We start from the raw sequence: 19490 nt of genomic DNA on the forward strand, positions 1-19490 counted from the left end.
TATTCTTACATTTACGTTCTTAATATAGTATGCATTTCAATATAACATATGCGATAGCAAAACATAGTGTTAATTTCCAGTTCATGCATCAGGTTCAATTTAAGTTTAGTAATCGATTAAAAAAACTCATCAAGGAATGGCATTGAAACCTTACAGGTGAATGTGGTATCCCTTGCTTTAATGTCCTATTGGAACCCACAGTCACATTTGTGTTTGTATCACTGTTACGAAGGCATCAGCTGACAGCTTCGGGGTCGACCCTGAACCAAATTAGTTCTGAAAAGAGTTTCCCTTCCAAGTGATTAATAAAGATATACATAATACACAGGCTCAATGTGGACCATGCCGACCAACTGTAACTGCCTTTACCTCTACACTGGAATTTCTATTTCAATGATCTTGACGCACAAAAATAGTGGCCAAGTCAGCAGATCATGAATGATTGATCAAGTTCAAACAACAATATGTGTCATGGCACTTTATACAACATACACATAATACTGTACATATCTGACCAATTGATAGATTATTTGACGAACAATGCCTGCCTCATAATAGCACAAGGCAGACTGAAACATTCCACTGCCAGACAAATATCAATATATATGTCTAGCTGAAGGCTCTATACAGTGAATATCCTGATTAGTACTGTACCAGACGGACATGCTGACTCTGACTGGCGTCTCCCGGTGAGCAGCTCGTCGTCCTTGCGCCTCTTTGTCCGACGCAAACTGCCAAACCTCTTCATGGGAATCAGCAGGCCTCACGTCCGACCTGAAGATCAACCATACCCCCCTAACTGCACAACACCGAGATCCTGTTCGGATAGCAGAGAACTTAACACAAGTAAAGCCAAAGCAAATGTCCTAAATTCCAGAAGAGGTTCTTGTTTTTAATGAAACCACCAGTTCTAGATGATGGAGCCGAGCTACGGAGAACTGTGCCTTCAGAAGTGTCTCTTATAGATGTTTATGCTAGTCTCTTTGTGTTTTCAGTCTGATCTTCACAGTTGCCACATGTCCCGGCAGTCCACTTGTATTGCTTTAGTACCCTTTGTAGAAATGAAATCCTGCCATTGGCTGTATTCCAGTGCTATTGATCCCCTGATTCTCTGTCTCCACTGAACTTCAATGCAGTCCGTCACTTTGCTTACTCTGTGTCAGTTGAGCAGACCCTGCTGATGAAAGGCAGACTTGCTTAGGACCCCCAGTGCCGCAGATCGTCTCAGAAATGATGCCTCTCTTCACTCATCTGTCTGCTCTCTCTCTCCTCTCGCCTTTTCTCTTCTCCTCCCTCTCTGCCACTCTCTGTTTGTGGAGCGAGTAGCCCTGCCCTCTCTGCAGGAAATTGTCAGGTGCAGCTGTGTGTCTTTAAAATAGCATACATGGCAGGAAGCTGTAAAAGGAGACCAGGCAACACAAGCTAGCCACACTGTGTTGGTTCAGTCCTCCACACGATGTTGCCCTTTTTGCTTGGCCACTGAATTTGCATACAGATACAACATTTCTTTTACTCTGCTAATGTTTTTTTGCCCTCCCACTTTCCTTCTGATATTCCTATTTCTAAAACTTTCAGTTATGCTATGCCATTTTACTTCCCCTTAAATAAAATTCTTACATTTAATTACTACAGTAAACATTACAATATATATATATATATATATATATATATAGGCTATTATTATTCATAATTATATAATAATATTTTGACGCTTCAAAAAGTTCATATAGAGACTGTAAAACGAATCCATATGAATCAAGCGGTTTAGTCCAAATTTTCTGAAGAGACACGATCACTTTATATGATGAACAGAGCGTGAGAACAAACCTCATTGGTTCTTGCGGAAGCTCAAACGTGCTGCCTAACATGAGAATGAACCTCATTGGTTCTTGCAGAAGCTCAAACGAGCTGCGTAACACAAGAATGAACCTCATTGGTTCTTGAGGAGTCTCAAAAATGCTGCGTAACATGAGAATGAACCTCATTGGTTCATGCATAAGCTCAAACGAGCTGCGTAACACAAGAACAAACCTCATTGGTTCTTGAGGAGGCTCAAAAATGCTGCGTAACACGAGAATTAACCTCATTGGTTCATGCATAAGCTCAAACGTGCTGCGTAACACGAGAATGAACCTCATTGGTTCTTGAGGAGGCTCAAAAATGCTGCGTAACACAAGAATTAACCTCATTGGTTCATGCATAAGCTCAAACGTGCTGCGTAACACTCAAGAATGAACCTCATTGGTTCTCGCACGTCAAACCAACATGCCTGAGCTTCCGTTTACCACAACTGATGTGCGAGTTGATGAATGTTTGTATGCGAATAAAAGCCTAAATTAAATCTGTTCATCATATAAAGCAATCATGTCTTTTTCAGAAAATTTGGCCTGAACCGCTCAATTATGAATTAGTTTTACGATATCTTTATGAACTTTTTGAAGCATCAAAGTGGTAGTTGTGTAGACTGTCAATGGAGGGATAGAAAGCTGTAAGATTTCATTAAAATATCTTCATTTGTGTTTTGGGTTTGGAACGACATGAGGGTGAATAAATTATGACAACATTTTTGGGTGAATTAACCCTTTAATATTAACGAGAGCAACTGAACAGCTGTTTGTGATCTCAATCCTATAGTTTTACTTCTACAGTTTAAAATCCCATCTCTTCCTGATTGTTCAGTACTGCCTTCTCTTCCAGGGCAGTGACAATAATATAGAAACGTTACAGCAGTGACCTTAAAAAAGTGCTGATCCTGAGAGCTCTGTGTCTTTGTAAGCCTGCAACTCATGTGATTCCTGGTGTTTACACCCTGCCACAGAACGCTTCAGTCCAATAAAGAGAATAAAGCCTTCTAAACCTGTTCAGAGTGAAAATGAAAGATTCAGTGGTCAATCAAAACAGACTATATTATTCTATGAGATCAATTTAACACAACTGTGTTTAATCAAAGCTGCAATGCTCTCTTACTCGTAAGGAGTGATGTACGTCAGGGGAAACAGCAACTACATAACCTAAGTACTTTGAAGTATGAATTATCATCTAACTCTTCAAACTGTGATATATGATATATGATGAATGTTTGACTCACAGTGCCTCCTGCTGGGAAGTAAAGGAGATAGCTGACACGTTTGAGGCCTTGTTGTGAGTCTAAAGCCTTGTTTACACCTGGTATTAAAATGCGTTTTGGTTGATCGGATCACAAGTAGACGAGGGAGACACATTCCCGTTTACACCTGGTGTTTTAATCCTTCTTTTTTGTCTACTTTTAACCACTTCTGTCCTGATTTCTTCGAGGGGAGGGTCTATGGGCAGGTAAATGTGTGAGCTTTTTCAGATATTTTGATCTGATGGATGAAATAAGCTCACACAATTTACATTATGAACGCGACCGGAGTCGCCAGAAAAACATAAGGAGAGCAGCAGCTTTACTTTCTGCTCTGACAGCCGCAAGACCAAACGCTGTGGGTGTTAGAAATCAGGAATGATAAGAGAACATTGTGCTTGGTCAGTTTTTCCTCTTCAAACCAGACTTAGGTCTTCAGCTAGCAAAGTTTAAATCCCATCTGGTTAGCGCGCTTCCCATTATGTTTACGCATCAAGTCAGTACGGAGCTGTTGGTCTTTTGGGCTGTTCAAACATCGACCACATGAGCGTTTACACTACGAAAGCAATCTGGTCGAATGCATTTTCGACTACTTCTGGAAGTGGTCGGAAGTGGACAAGCACGTTTTAGACCCCGTTTACACCTGTATTATTTAGCATTGTCCACTTGTGATCAGATTGATGATAATGCTTTTTAATACCAGGTGTAAACAGGGCCTAGGGCGAGTGTAGGTCAGAATGAATTTATTTACCATATCATATTGTAGGGTTGAAAATAATCAAAGATATTTGGAAATGAACAAAGACATTTGCTTTACTGTTTGAACCCCCTCTTTCTTACCATAAGGGTCATTTGGAATTCCTAGAGACACAGAGGTGCTGATAGTGATCAAGGCCTGCCACACAAATGTGTGTACATCGGGGGTCTAATTGTCACACCGTTAGTACAGTGGGGGAAGTTGTAATTATCTGATTGGTCAGTTTGAATGTCTCACATTTGGGCTACAGCAGTCACATGGTTTAGGAAGGGATAAAAGAAGATTGTAACAGATGCTCTGTCTCTTCTTTTCCTCTGGGTCCCTTTCTTGGGGCACTCCTTCTTTGTCTATTTCTCTCTACACTTTCTTTCTCTCTCACTCTCTCTTTCTATCCCTCAGGTAACATTTTACATATATGCTGGGTATGAGTACTGGAGTCGATTACAAATAATGTGCTATATAGTTTTGATTTGGTATTGACTTTGAAATGCTACCTATTGCAATACAATATCGTCACACTATAGCAAAGCTCTCCCACATATTTAGCTATTGTAACTGCGCTTATTTACGTCGTTGGTATAAGTAGCAGTGGGTGGTAATGTACAGTTTTCTACCATCTTGCTGATAGCATTTCTTAAGTCATTCGGCAGCCCTGCGGCCTGAACCCCTGTAGGCAAACCACCCTTACAATACATAAGTGCAGTATGTACTGTTGTATGATTTAACAGAAGTGGAGGAGGTCAAACAGATGAATTGGGATCTCAGTGCATGTAAATGCTCAGGTTTCATATTATTCAAATTTGCACAAAGACATGTATTCATAAAGCCTCAATGTGCCACCACAATCATCAGCATGAGCCCATACAAAAGAGCTCTTAAAACTTGCAATTTGAAAATTGCTTTAAAAGCTTTTCGTCAATGTGTGTGTCTTGACGTCTGTGACCCTGAGGCAAAGGAAACAGGCTTCAGAAGAGTCCTCTTATTGAAGAACAATTTGGAAACATGGCCAGCACCCAGAATCTTTTAGGTGTATTAATTTAGATTCAGTGTGGAACATATAACAGGCCCTCAGTCTTCCCACTCCCATCTCTAACGCTGGACACATTTATGGAATATTCTTCTCACTGAGATGCAAACAAACCTCTTCATACTATCAGGGTAGAATGACTCACTGCTCTTTTATTTAGTGCGTAAATTCATTCGCCACCATATTTCTTAAGAAAATCTTTTTATGTCTTGAACACATTTCAACTAGAAATTATAGCTGTAGTGTAGAGATAAAGGAGTTTCTCTGAAGATCAGCTATGTCTGTTTTTTTCAGTGAGAAAACATGCTTCAGGCTCTTGCTTATGTAAAAATGTACCTAATATTGGCTTTTGCCATGAGAATATCACATTTATATATTGTATTTACCATAACATTTCGGTTGCATACTTCTTCAGTGTTATATCAATATACTGAAAATGAGATGAGATCTGATATTGTGCAGCAATAAATAAGCTTTTAAATACTGCTACTGAAAGACAAAGCTATCATTAAAAAAACAATCCGGTCATTTTTCTTCATTATTAGAGCTGTGGGGGGATTCTCAAACTAAAACCTTTAAAAAAAAAAGAGAGAGGGAGATTTGTCAATCCTTGGCTCTCGAATATATGGCTATCTAATTTAATAAAAGTATAACTAGCTCATGTTACAAATGTAGAGAAGAGAATGCTAGAGTAGATCAATTGCATAAACCACATAATACATCCCCTATTACAGGCGTATTATCAGTGATTTAGTAGGGTATTTTTTATTTTTATTAACACACAGATATCAAGGTTAAGAAAATCATTGTGCACATATTCACAAACTAACACTTGAAACCAGACTGAGAAGGTGCTGTGTTTTTTTCTGCCACACTATTAATGTTAAAGCATTTGATTTGTTGAATGTTTCTCAGAAATCACTTACTGCGCCTTTAAGACTAACCACTTGTGTTGTAGATTTTAGTTACATTACTTAAATTAGTTACATAAAGCTGCAAGATATTATAAATGTTAGAAACAAGTATGACTCTCAAAGTAGTTAGGATTAGGTTTGGGTTGAAAATTCTGTCATTTGCTCCCCCTCGTGTCCTTCCGAATCTGACTGACTTTCTTCTGCTGAACACAAAAGATATTTTGAAGAACGTTAGGGTTCAAACAACTGATTTTCATTTTCTATTTCCAACAGATTTCCATTTTTTTTTTTAAATTAAAAATCATCTTTTTTGTTCCACAGAAGAAAGAAAGTCAAGTATAGAAAGAAATGAGGGTGGGCAAAAGATGACAATTTTCATTTTGGGGTATATACCTATCACTTCAATCCTATCACTTTGTAATGTCTTTCTTTTTGCCATATTAAAAACATAAAAAAAACATATTTGTGGCCTACAATCTGACATCATTAAGAAATAGGAAATAAGAACTAATGAAGAATGATATTAAATGAAAAATTCTAAAGAAAGCCATGGACCAAGTGATTAAATCTATATTCATTTCCTCTTGATACTGACATGCACTTTACTCAGAGTAACAAGCCCAAATAAATTGCTTTAAATAAGAATGTTTTAGGTAATGTTATTGTAAATAATTTATTACAATATTGATAACTTGATTCTTCCAAGAATTACCCTTGCATAGCATAGCTAGACTATCAACATGAAGTCAGGCCTGAGACTGGCCTTTAAATACTGTAATAACCCCTCACTCAAGTCATTTCCAGCCCACGACATGACTCTGACTTGAGAAACAGTAATGTGCACCCATGTCTGTTGCCTATTATCTAAGAAACTGCTTAATGGGCATATTTGATCTGCACAATTTGGCCTAATAGCATGTGCTCAAAAATCAAAGGCTAGAAAACCCAAATCATGATCTAACCACTTCCTGTTCTGATGTTTTTGAAAGCAGTTCAACAGGAAGTCAAACTCTTGTTAAAATTCCCCATTGACACTGATGCACAATCAGCTTCCCCAAAACCATTATAACAAAAGAACAGATGCAAAAACAGGTCTGTGATCAGTATATAGAGAAAACCGACTAACTGAGGAAGTTGCTCTTTGAATTCTTACCATGCTGGTTTTGTTTTTGGGTTACACTTTATTTTGATGGTCCACTTGAGACATTGTACTAATTATAAGTAATGTGTCAACTACATGATTGTCAAGTCAACTAACTCTAATTAGAGTATTAGTAGACTGTAGTAGACTGCTAGGTTAGGGTTAGGGAGGTTAATAGAATAAGTTGACATGTAGTTACAAAGTTACGTATGAGTAGAATGGTTGCAGAGCATCAAAATAACATATTAGCAGATATTAAGCTGACAGTCCACTAATACTCTGGCAGTTGAATGGAGTTGCAAAGTTACAAGAACTACTCTAAGTTAGTATAATGTGTAAAGTGGACCATTGAAATAAAGTGTAACCTGTTTTGGTCTTGATCTACAGCATTGATATGCTCATGGAGACAGCTGAGACTGCAGTGAACATCAGATCACTTACATGAATACATTTACTCTCACTTGCGACCTAAATACTTCATACAGTGCTTCAACTCCTGATGGCCATAATTTGATATGTTTTATGAGGGAAAGAATAATATAAATAAAATATAAATAAAATAGATAACAATTTGTATTTATAAAATGGATAGTTCTGGTCCTGGATACTGATTGGTCAATACTAAGGTTGGGAATTGAAAATCGGTCAGGAATCGGATACTTGTTATAAAAATTAAACTTCGATTGCTCTTATCGATTCCTTTGTGTGCATTTAAATATGACTTTAAAGCATCTGGGAACAAGAGACTATGCTCCTGCACACACACTTTTCTGTGCTGCACACACATCCAAAACGTGTGCACAGAAAGCCGCCTCTAATACTGAATAGTCCGCGATACTGAACTGAGTTATCTTCCTTTTTTGCACTTGAACGGACAAACATACACAAAAATATGTCAAAATATTCTCGTAAACACAGTCGGTTATGTCTTAAGTGAGCGTAAACAGTTGACAAAGAAAACACATGTGTAACAGTATATTGTATTTATTTTTGCGATTGCTTATTTGTTCTCTTTTAATTACTGAGTGCTTACTTGCCTTTAATAATGCTTGAAATTGATATTAGTTAGGCTAGGTTTTTTTTGCTATGTATTTTTAAATCCTTGTGTAAGTGTTCTTTAGCCTGTTGATTTTTGTTCATGGTACAGTATTTAGCCACAATGAACTGTTTTGCAATAAGACTTGATACCTATGAACGATATATACTTAGAATGATATCTAAGTTTTTTTTTTTACCTTCTTGGAATCGAAATTAGGAATAGGAATCGATAAGCAAATTTGGAATCAGAATCGTTAAAATCCAACCCTACTCAATACAGCATTCTTGTCATCTTAAAATACACAGCGCAAGATAAAAAAACATTGTAAGGTAGTGACTACAGTATATATGACTGTACAATCATTTTGAATAATATAATATAATTGGCTCAGGTACAGCTAAGTTCATCAGCTAAATAAGAAAACAACCTAAAAACAGGGCCAGGATATTATACTGCATTACCATTTCATTAATCGCCAAGCCTGGACTATGCAGTATTTTCTATTAATGGAAAAGAATATGGGTTCAAATCAATTGAAAATATTAAATGAATAGACTTGTGTCTCACTTTTTCTAGATCTGGAGAAGAGCTTGATGCTGGCAGGGGCTGAGCTGGACGAGGAGCGGAAGATACCACTGAAACTGAGACGGCGGGGAGATTTGGGAGGTGAGTCCTGGTGAGAAGATAGTGGTCGTGGGAAGAGGGTTTTAGGAGATCCTGAACTGGTCCTGGGAAAAATGGGGGCTGAAACTGGGGTACAGGGCTGACTGGCAGGAGACCTCGAACATGGGCTAGCTGAGTCACTTCTGTAACCCTGTGGGACAAAAGGAAATATTTTCATTAAATGAACTTTTAGAGTTATTGAAGTTATAAGAGAAAGTAGATTGTAGTTATGTCCCAAATGACGCAATATACACTATACACTTATATCGCTTTTCCACTGCATGGTACGGTACGGTACGGTACGGCTCGGTTCGGTATGGCACGCTTTGGCGCTTTTCCACTGCATGGTACGGTACGGCTCGGTTCGGTACGGCTCACTTATGGCGCATTTCCACTGCATGGTACGGTACGGTACGGCTCGCTTTAAATGGTACCACCTCGTACCGTACCGTTCCAAACGTACCGTACCGATACTAAAATGTGACGTGAAAACACTGCAGATCACTGATTGGTCAGACAGAATCATCACTACCAGCGTCATTGTATTTACGACACGAGACACTAAACCCGCTAGATTTAAAAAGCCAGTGGACAACAGCCAACGCTGTAGCACCTGTTTTAAAAGTATTTGCTTAAAAAAAAAAAGAGTATAAACTTCAAAAAAAGAAATGGCTGAATCGTGGTCAGTGGACGAGGTGCAGACGTTCCTCTCGTTGGTTGCCGAGGAGTGGATGGGGAAACACGGAATGAAAAATTCGCATTTAATATGATGATGTAATGGCAGTCCCACCCACTTTGAAGCGGTACTAACTGCAGTGGAAAAGCAACCGAGCTAAAGCGAACCGAACCGTGCCGTACCGAGCCGAGTCGTACCACGCAGTGGAAAAGCGAAGCGAACCGAACCGTTCCACGCCGAGTCGAACCGTACCGAGCCGAACCATGCAGTGGAAAAGCCCCATTATATTATACTTCCCCCCTCCCTCCGCTTCTGCTACGTAAGGAAAGCTGTGACAACTGAGTGCATGAAGTGTCCAACATTCCACACTTCATTTTGTATAAAACATGGTATCTCCAGCTCAATAACAGACAATCGATATGGAATCTCCTGAAACATAAGCTGTATCTGCCCAGTAGTTTTGAAGTTTGAGACTTTTGAATCAGGCAGGAACAGAGAGCTTTGCCATGAAGTTGAAGCGAGAGTGAAGTGCTTCAATGCATTGATGTGATACCAGGGTGAAACAGGATGAGAATATCACTACATCAGCATACTACTTGAAAATAGCAAGACAAAGCCAAAACATTGCACAACAAACGCTGAAGGAGAAATATTTTCAACAAGAATTGGAGAAGAGATAGTGTAGTTACCTCAAGGCTTCAAGTCAAATCAAGGCTTCAAAACAATCCTGTAATATTAAGTGTACTGACTTATTATTAACTATAGATACATTTATTAACTATCCTTTGGCAACTTTATAAAAGATTTGTTAAGTTACCAAAGTATAGTTAGTAAATTAACTACAAATATCAGTATATTAACTATTTCAAAGTTTAGCTGTTCTGTGTGGCTGATCTTAGTACACAAAGGCAACCTGAAAGCAAGCATGTTTTCTCAAACCTCATTGCACAATGAACAATCAGTTTCAAGTTAAGCCAGCAGTGCGTCTAGTGCCCTAAATAGTTAGTATTTCAAAGTACTGACCTTCAACTCTTTGGCAAACACTTAGATTGTTTATTTGCTAATGTGCCCATTCACTAGGCTGCGGTTGCTTCACAGGCTGTTTTCATTGGCCCAGCTTTGCTTGGCCTTTGATTACAAGGGGAAGGGTAGGCGTCACCTTAAAGCTTAGCTCTGAGTGGGTGAGATATAAATATTAGATGCTGTAATTAAAATAAGAAAACGTGAAAACGTCCAAGGCTGTGTGAATCATTTTTAAATAAATAAATAAGTAAATAAATATAAAAGCCATTAGAGTTAGCAGTAATATGGTGCTAAATAATGCAGAACTACTTGTGCATGGCATGACCATTTCACTCTGACCTATTACAAATACTGCCATTTATATACTTCACTTAGTAATTCTGGCACATTTAAGTGCTGGCATAGTTTTTTCCCTTACTCTGCAAAATCATCATCCATAACCGTGGACGTAGAGACAGCATTTCAATTGTTGAGTATGAAACTGAAAGAACAGCATGTGAAAAGAAAGTTTGCCTCGCCTTTTATTCATGAGCAGGTTTCCCTAACGTATCAGCCCAACCTTTCTATGCCAATCTAGCAACAAAACTAGTATGGGCAGCACTGGCACAATCTGTTTTTTTTGTTTTGTTTTTTTTGCCAACAAAGAATATGTTTGGACAAGTCAGTACTATTTATGTGTAATATAACTCATCATGTAACAATCCACATATAATTCCTTCAAATCGCACATGCAAAGGCTCTGTTCCAAAACCTAGTGACCTAGTTTTGCTCTCTACTCTCTACATACAGCAGCTTTATACAGTAAGGCAGCATGCTGAAATTAATGATTTGGAACGCTCTACATGGACAAATACTGGTTTGTGTATTTTACCTTTTGTATTTCATCTTTTCCAGATCTGTCAGTCTCTCCGTCTATAAGAGAGGATTCCAATGTGCTCAAATCCTGTTAAAAGACAACACATCAGAGTTAACGATAAAAGCCAAACCATACGACTCAAAACATGGTCTTTTAAAGAGAGAAAAAAAGGTATTTTAAATCAATGACTTCAGAAAATAGTGAATGAATGAAGAAACAATGAATGAAGCTTAACAGAATCAATCTGATTTTGCAATCGCTAACCTCATTATTCTTTAAGCAGATGATGTTAAATAATGTACAAAATTGGGTTTAAACAGCCATTTAAGATATGATTTATCACTATGTAAGTGAGACGCTCGGCAAGCATACATTGCTCTGCCAGACATTTCTTATACTCATAAAGAAAGACAAAATGGACTCTCTAATCTTTTATTCAATGAAGGCAGACTGGGAACAGGATCAAACATTGGTTGGTTTTGTAGCACGATGCCTTTTTGTTGGGCTTGAAAAAAAAACTCACTGTGGGGGGTCATGTCAAAGTTTGGACATGTTTTAGGCAACTGTTCAACATTTATTCAACATTCTTAAAAGAGTAGACACTGAACAAAGCGTAGCTCAAACACAATTGGTTTTTAGATGTTTCACTTCCACAAAAGAATGACCTAATGCGTTTCAAACAATGTACACAAAGATGTATTATGGCACTAAAATGTGTGTTGCATTCATACGAAGAATGATTTAGTAAAAGTAAGGTAACTCGGAAAACTGAGAAAAACTAAATGCAAATAGTTTTGCATACAAAAAGCAACAATCATTCAAATTCCCTTTAGTAAAAGTAACTAAGCTAAGTATTTGGCTGAAATAACCATTGTTGGGGGTAACGTATTACAAGAAAGTAATGTGAGTAACATAATCAGATTGCTTTTTTCAAGTAACTAAAGTAACGTATTACTTTTAAATTTACAAGAAAATATCTGAGTTACTTTTTCAAAAAAGTAATACAACTTACTTTGATTTCCCATTTATTGACTGACAGCTCTCCTGTCCGCATGTTGAGAGAAATCAGGAGTAAGATGCAGAGGTGTTGTGTGTTTTATGTACACATGTACTTTTAGACTAAATGTAAGCATACATTTACTCATCTCACTTGCACAAATGTATTCCTTAAAATGAATAAAACAGTGAAATCCAAACTCTGAATATCACGCAAACCCGCAATGATTTAATATGCTAAATAACACAAATACACTTTATGTATTTAATCTCACTTTATTAACCAATGTCTTTGCTGCCAACCTCTATGATCCAATTCAACCATACTAATAAGCAAAAATGATCACATTTGTGTTCCATTCTTTAGTTTTGTTACTTGAGTGTTGAACTTTTTTCTGTAGAGGCGTGAATTTGAATCCTTCATCCTGAGGCTTATTCATTTCAACTTTTGGTGCACTGTAAAAAAATTCTAACCCTCCCAAATCAAAAATTTCAAGTGACCGATAACATCTAAATTTTTCAATTGGCCCAAGTGAAATTCTTGTTGCAATAGTCTGTTAACATTGGCTCAATGAGAAATAATACGTCAGACTAATTGAAAAATGTAGATGTTATCGGTCACTTGAAATTTTTGACTTGGGGATGTAATTTTTTTTTACAGTATGTGAAAGGGCATGTACATTTGACAAATATGTTTTTTTTATTAAAAAACAAAGAAGCAAGCCCAGATGAGAAAAAGTGACGTAAAGCATTAATACAAAGTAACTAAGTAACGCAAATTCGTTTTTTAGGTAGTGACGCAATATTGTAATGCATTACTTAAAGTAACTTTCCCGAACACTGTTAATAACCTTGACTCAGCAGTGAGTTACACTACACCCTTTGTTTACCTCAGGTTCTCCAACTCGCCAAAAGTTGCCAAGGCTAAGTTGAATGAAAGCACACGATGATGCATTTACACGCTCAATTTATTAAATTCATTAGCAGTTCACAATACTTGCTACTCTTGTCCAACTAGTTTAACCAACTAGTGTATAGGACTCTTATAAGGTCCAGACCAAACCTCTTAATGCATACTGACATTTTTAAAATAAAAATTAGAAACTATTGTAACTATATTGTTATGCTAAAGTAGGCCTACCTAAATTTCACTTTCTGACATTGCATTGATAAACTACTTCCTTTACTGCAGCGCTTAACATGTCATCTATGAAAGATGTGTATTTTATTTACATAATGAATATACTGGAATAGCAGAACACTATTGCACCAAATGATGAACTGTTCTACTAATCCATTTTTTGACATGATGCAAAGATGGTTGCTATTGCTTGCCATCCTCAACAAGTTGCATTAACAAGTACCACAAATAAACATAGCAACCGCTGACAGGTAGGAATTTTGTCTTCACAGACAATGACCAGAACCAATCTACCAAACGCTACCACTGTAGCAATCATAGTCAAAATACACCTCTGACAATACCAAAATATTACATTCCAGATTATGTCTGAAGCGTTCAATTTAATGTTATTCAGTAATGAGCACAGTTACAAATATTTTTATTCGGGTGCCAGGGATTTTGTCTTGCGGCCAATATTTTAGATGTCTTAATTTCCAAACCCCTCCCAAACTGCAGCATTTGAACAGAGAGTCCTTTATGAGCGGAGCCAGGACACACCTCTCATATTGACAGAGATGTTATGAATATAGAGGCAGATGAATAAATGGAAATCCCACATCTTAACACAGTGGTCATTATTGTAAAAACAAACAAACAAACAAACAAAAGAGCTACAGTATGTTTCTCCCAATGGGACTTTTCATGATATACAAACATGAAGTGATCTTTAGGCTACAGTACAGGTACAGGAATATCATTTTAAAATGTGTTGTTTCTAGAAAAATAAATATTCAGCATGCTAATATCGGAAAAGCGTGTTTAAACTATTTTTCCTGAACCGAAACTAAACATGAAACTGTAGATATTGTAAGGTAGAGCAGGCGGCTTTTTTTGTTCATATTATCATTTGATAGCTTTGGAAGGCGCCAAAAGAAGACCTTTGCTTTATGGACCACAAACAAACATTTAAGACCTACATGATATGATATTTACAAGAGAGAGACTTTAGTCTCGCATAATGGGTGTTTTTCTAATGAGAAACAGAGAACTTTAGCCATTCTGCAGCACTGGAAGAGGAATGTTTTTTGCAGAGTGTTCAGATACACAGCAAAAAAACAGCTTTAAAGAGTAGGCCATTTTAAAGGAACAATTCATTCGCAAATCACCACCTCTATCAGTATTTACTCCTGCGCATGTTGTACCAAACCTGTGTGCTGTAATTTATTCTGTGAAACAAAAAAGGATAAGCTTAAAGTTGTCATGAAATGGAATTTCACCGTATATATTTCTTAAATGCATACGTGCATGTTTCATTTTTAAAAATGAGGTCCATCTGCCTCCACTTTTGACAACAACATCCACATCTTAAAATCCCCTCAACAATTTTCTGTCTGATATACGTCACAACAAGAAAGAAATGATCTGTCGCTACTTCCGATTCATCTCAACTTTAGAGGGAGGAATTTTTACACAGCTCTTTGTCATTATCGAAAGTTCACTGCTATTAGGTCCAATAAAATGCCTATAAAAATAGTCCATAGAACTTCTGTATTATATCCTTAAGCTCTATACAGCTTTGTGCGAGGAACAGAAAGAAAATGACATAAGGCACTAACAGTTTTCTCTCAGTTGAATCTTTCATTTGTGTTTGAATTCATTTCAAAAATGGTGCGTCAGCATTACAGGTTTGACATCATTGAAGCCAGAAGGCCATTGATTCTCTCATGCGTCATGACCAAGCATAACATAGGCCTACTTGTTCAAACTGGTTTTTTTTGTTTTGTTTGTTTGTTTTTTCACTAATCACTAAGAAAAATCTTGGAAAAGAGCTGTGTGAATATTCTTTAAACATTCTTTTAATGTTCCACTGGGAAAAATAATCATATATGGATCATGAGGGGCAGTAGATAAAGATTGAAACTAATTTCTTAGCAGCATGGTGCCTGAAAATAATATTGTCAGCTATAAGCAGTAGACTAGATGATGTTGCATCCCTTTGAAAACCTGAGAGGGATCTACAAATGCTATGAGAAATCACTTGGATAAAGAACGCAAGGTGACATGGCTTCAGTAGTAAACTTACTTAATGTCTCCGAGAGAGAGAGAGAGAGAGAGAGAGAGAGAGAGAGAGAGAGAGAGAGAGAGAGATGTAACGCTATGATGAGTCACGGCTCTCTTACAGCTGTTTCACTCCTTTACTTCCTCTTTCAGCTTTCTAAACAGCCAGGCTCATGGAACAGCATGACGTACCAAACCATGTACAGTAAAATTTCAAGCGTATATTTCGGGCAATACTCTTGGAAACGTTAGCAATACACTAGCGCGTGCGCTCTGTTTTGTTGTCGTACGCAAACAAACGTAACGTTAGGCCTGTTCAACACACGCGTTCATGTTTGCAACACGCGTTCGTAGCGGGGCGGGGGCGGTTCCTTGCAACTCATGTTTTGACAGCTCTGATATAGCTCAAGCAGAAGTGATTTCTTACCAAATATATACTTTTCGCACGATTGTAATTAGATAAATAGCACAGGAGTAGGCTACCTAATAAAGCAAATCAAAACACATCGACTGAAAAAAATGTTAGCTTAATAAGTTGCAATAACTTATTACTGACAATATGTAACATAAAGACGTTCTGAAAATAGAACATCTAGCATTCCAAAATTGCATCAGAAGAACGTTTAAATGTAAACAATGAGATCACATAGTGTAACAGTTAGCCTATTTTAAAGACAGTTCCAGGCGCCATACGCAGCACTCACGCGGAATTGTCGACACATAGCCTCATTATGCTTCTGCGTCAACTCCACGGCGTAGCTACGCCGTCACTCCAACGGCGTCGTGACCGTTTTATGGTTCTGCGTCGGGTTGCGTTGCATCGCGGTGCATTTCACCGCCAGAACGCTAGGGGGTGGTGTGGTTCGCGAATCTCTTTCCTAGTTTGTTTTGGTTCCATGCGCCGGTTCCGCTTTTTCATTTCCGACGCGAGCGAAAGAGAGAGAGTGTTGTTGCAGCTGGAGCTAATCAACGTTGAACAACAAATGATTTTATTGCAAATGTTTAATCGTAGAAGAAAAAGAAGACGTCAGCGAAGGTGGTCTGTACGACCAGTGCACGAAGACAGGGGAAGGATTGGCGAATTTGTTACGGTTGTTCGACCGCTGAGGGACTTGGACGAAGAAATGCACTTGAAGTATTTTCGGATGTCGAAAGGTCGATTTGACGATCTTGTTCATCGTTTAAAGCCGTTACTACAGCATCAGACTACACACAGTATGCCTATTGACCTCGCTCAGAGACTGGCAGTGACTTTAAAGATTTTATCTTCGGGTGCAAACCAACAGATCCCCGGGTTGGGCTACAAAATGGGTGCGACCACGGTGTCCCGCATAGTATCGGAGGTCTGCAAAGCGCTGTAGCCCGAATTTTTGCCCTGCCCTTCAACCAGCCAGTGGGAAGCTATTGCTTCAGATTTCTGGCGACTTTGGAACTTCCCAAACTGCGTTGGAAGCCTCGACGGGAAACATGTTAACTTGGTTAATTACTTGATATCCATGATGTACCCGTGATCATTGTATTGTAAATAAACAACAAACTTTTTTTCAAAACAAACATTGATTTGATTGATTGAAGTTTATTTCTAGCAACAACAAAAAAAAGAAAAGAATATATATAAATATATACATACACTACCGGTCAAAAGTTTTAGATCGGTAAGATTTTTAATGTTTTTAAAAGAAGTCTCTTCTGCTCACCAGCTGTGTTTATTTGATTAAAAATACAAAGCAAAAACAGTATAATTGTGAAATATTATTACAATTTAAAACAGCTGTTTTCTATGTGAATATACAGTAAAGTGTAATTTATTCCTGTGATCAAAACTGAATTTTCAGAATCATTTCTCCAGTCTTCAGTGTCACAATGATGTATAATCTGACCAATCACAGCCCCTGCGGTCTGCGTCACCGCGACGCGTAGTTACAATTTTTTGGAGGTGCACGTCAAGCTACGGCGGAGGGGTCGCGTCGAGGTTCGCGTCGACGCAGAGGGGTCCGCGGGGGTACGCCGTCGATTCGACGCAGAAGCATAAAACAGGCTTAAAGGAAACGTTACATGCGAAAATAAACTCACTGGCATGTTTAGGTGCAGAGATCGCTTTTTCTTTGAGGATTTCTTAGTACAGTCCTTTTTCTTGGAGTCCATCACTGTACTTCCCATTTTTCTGCAGTTATAATTCTTCTCTTAATATGAAGGGGGAAACGCTCTCCACTCGCGAATTGATTCACTCCAGTTTACCGATCAGAGAAGTAGTCGTCCGTAATGTGGAGATACAGCAGAAGCTCGTCTGACTTAAAACGAGCACATCCCGACACTCCAGTTCCTTATCAGTGTCAGCGCGCCGTGGAGGACATCCGCATTCAACTCCGCTTCTGTCATGGGTTCGATTCCCGCACCGAGCAGGCGATTCGCCCGGAGCTGCGCACACCCTTCCACTGCATGGTGAAGTGCTGTAAAGTCGTAGCAGAATACACTGTTGCAAAGAAGAGAGTTTTATTTACCTCAGTTAGACTTTATCTCAGAAGTTCATCTGCCTGAGCGAGTGTGAAACTGGTGTCAGCTGACCGAGTTCCACTGACTGTCACTTTCCATTCATCCATTCATTCAAATAAGACAGTCGTGACAAAATTATTAAATCTTTACAAAGACCACCCGTATTAATTCAAGCATATGTATTTGTAGCCTATTTTTATATTATGCCTAGCCTAGCCTAGCCTATATTGTAAATAACCAAAATAAAGCAAAGAAAAACGTCGTCTGGTCGTTACCGCACACCCATCATTCTTAAAGAGCTAGTTCCAACAAAAATGCAAAATCTGTCATTAGGCTCACCCAGGTCGCTCGAACCTGTATGACTTTATTAGATATTTTGAAGATTTTTGTTATGGTAACCAATAGTTTTGGTGACCATTAAAAGTATTGTAAGATGTTTGAGAATGAATGTAAAACTGACATCTTAAAGTAGCCTAAACAGCAGATGCTTTCCAGATGAAGTGATCTTTAACAGACATCTTGCAGACGTATAGGCCTACGTGTGCTATCTGCAAGCAGGCTGTTTAGTTATGGCAAGCAGTTTTAACATTTAATCCGTAAAACGTAGCTACTTTATTTTCAAGCTACTACTTATTTTTATTTTGTAGATATAGGCTACTATATCTATTCCATAGGCTACTAGTACTTTTCATTAGCTACTAGTGCTTATTCTTTAGCTATAGCTACTAAAGCTTATTCTTTAGGTGCTTGTAGGCTACTACCTTTTAAAAGATACTAGGCCTACTACTTATTAGTTCTTAATTGGCCTATTAGATACTGGTACTCATTGATTAGATACTAGTTGGCCTACCTATTAAATAGACATAGTAGCCTGCAGCCTACTTATTCATTAGATACTAATGCCTATTCAATTGGTACTTATTTATTAGATACTATATTTACTAGCAGGCATGTACTGGCCATCAGGAGCACTGGAAATAATAGCTACACTCAAAATAAAATAAAAATAAAACTACACCATAGTGTCTACAAAATAAGTAGCCTACTAGCATGAAAATAGATAATAAATGAACCTACTAGTACATTTTAAGGATTAAATGTTACATGTTGCCATAGTTTAGTAGAACTAAAGCCTGCACTGAAACCAAATGATTCTCTAGCAAGACCCATATCCATAAACCAGTCTTATCCTACTTAACATGTTATCCTACTTATCATGTCAAGGCAAAGATAATAGGAGAAAATTCAATAAGCGTTTCACATTTGTTATTAAATGTATTTGATATGTTGTGCAAGTAGTTGTGACAAAGTAGTTCACATGCTCCACTTACCCTATTACCGATGGTAACGTAAATTTTAGGCTTAATTAATACCAAATCTGGTCTTCAAATATGAACATTGTCTGTAGTTCAACGTTTTATAGAACAGTCATTGGAGTTGCATAATGCAGTCTCTAGGGGGCGCTACTGTATTGTACCCTAAATCAACAACTTTATTTAGTATTGAATGTGTGCAAACAACATAGGCTATTACACATTCCACTTCCCTTTCTTAGCGAAAATATTAGTGGTCTTAGTACATGTAAAAGCTATTTGATGGGAGCACTTATTGTTACACAGAC

The 19490-nt window shown here is 37.9% G+C and overlaps 1 protein-coding gene across 5 annotated transcripts in view; it reads right to left on the bottom strand.

Annotated features, from left to right (window-relative positions):
- Positions 1-17973, bottom strand: part of prkag2b (protein kinase, AMP-activated, gamma 2 non-catalytic subunit b) — a 34318-nt gene extending 16345 nt beyond the window's left edge. Inside the window, exons 1-3 of one of the 5 annotated variants that reach the window (XR_014206530.1) lie at positions 17450-17973; positions 11215-11286; positions 8549-8795 (exon numbers count right to left, since the gene is read on the bottom strand). Coding sequence is in view for 4 of the 5 variants with exons in the window: in XM_082171839.1 (XP_082027965.1) it covers positions 8549-8795; positions 11215-11286; positions 17450-17536 (406 nt within the window). In the remaining variant the exon portion in view is untranslated. Of the gene's footprint in view, positions 1-654; positions 1129-8548; positions 8922-9613; positions 10278-11214; positions 11287-17449 lie in introns of those variants that run through there. The other 4 variants (XM_082171841.1, XM_082171839.1, XM_082171840.1 and 1 more) reach the window with 4 other exon arrangements.
- Positions 17974-19490: the final 1517 nt, after the last annotated feature.

This window comes from Leuciscus leuciscus (genome assembly GCF_965113295.1).
Source record: "Leuciscus leuciscus genome assembly, chromosome: 6".
Classification (NCBI taxonomy): domain Eukaryota; kingdom Metazoa; phylum Chordata; class Actinopteri; order Cypriniformes; family Leuciscidae; genus Leuciscus; species Leuciscus leuciscus.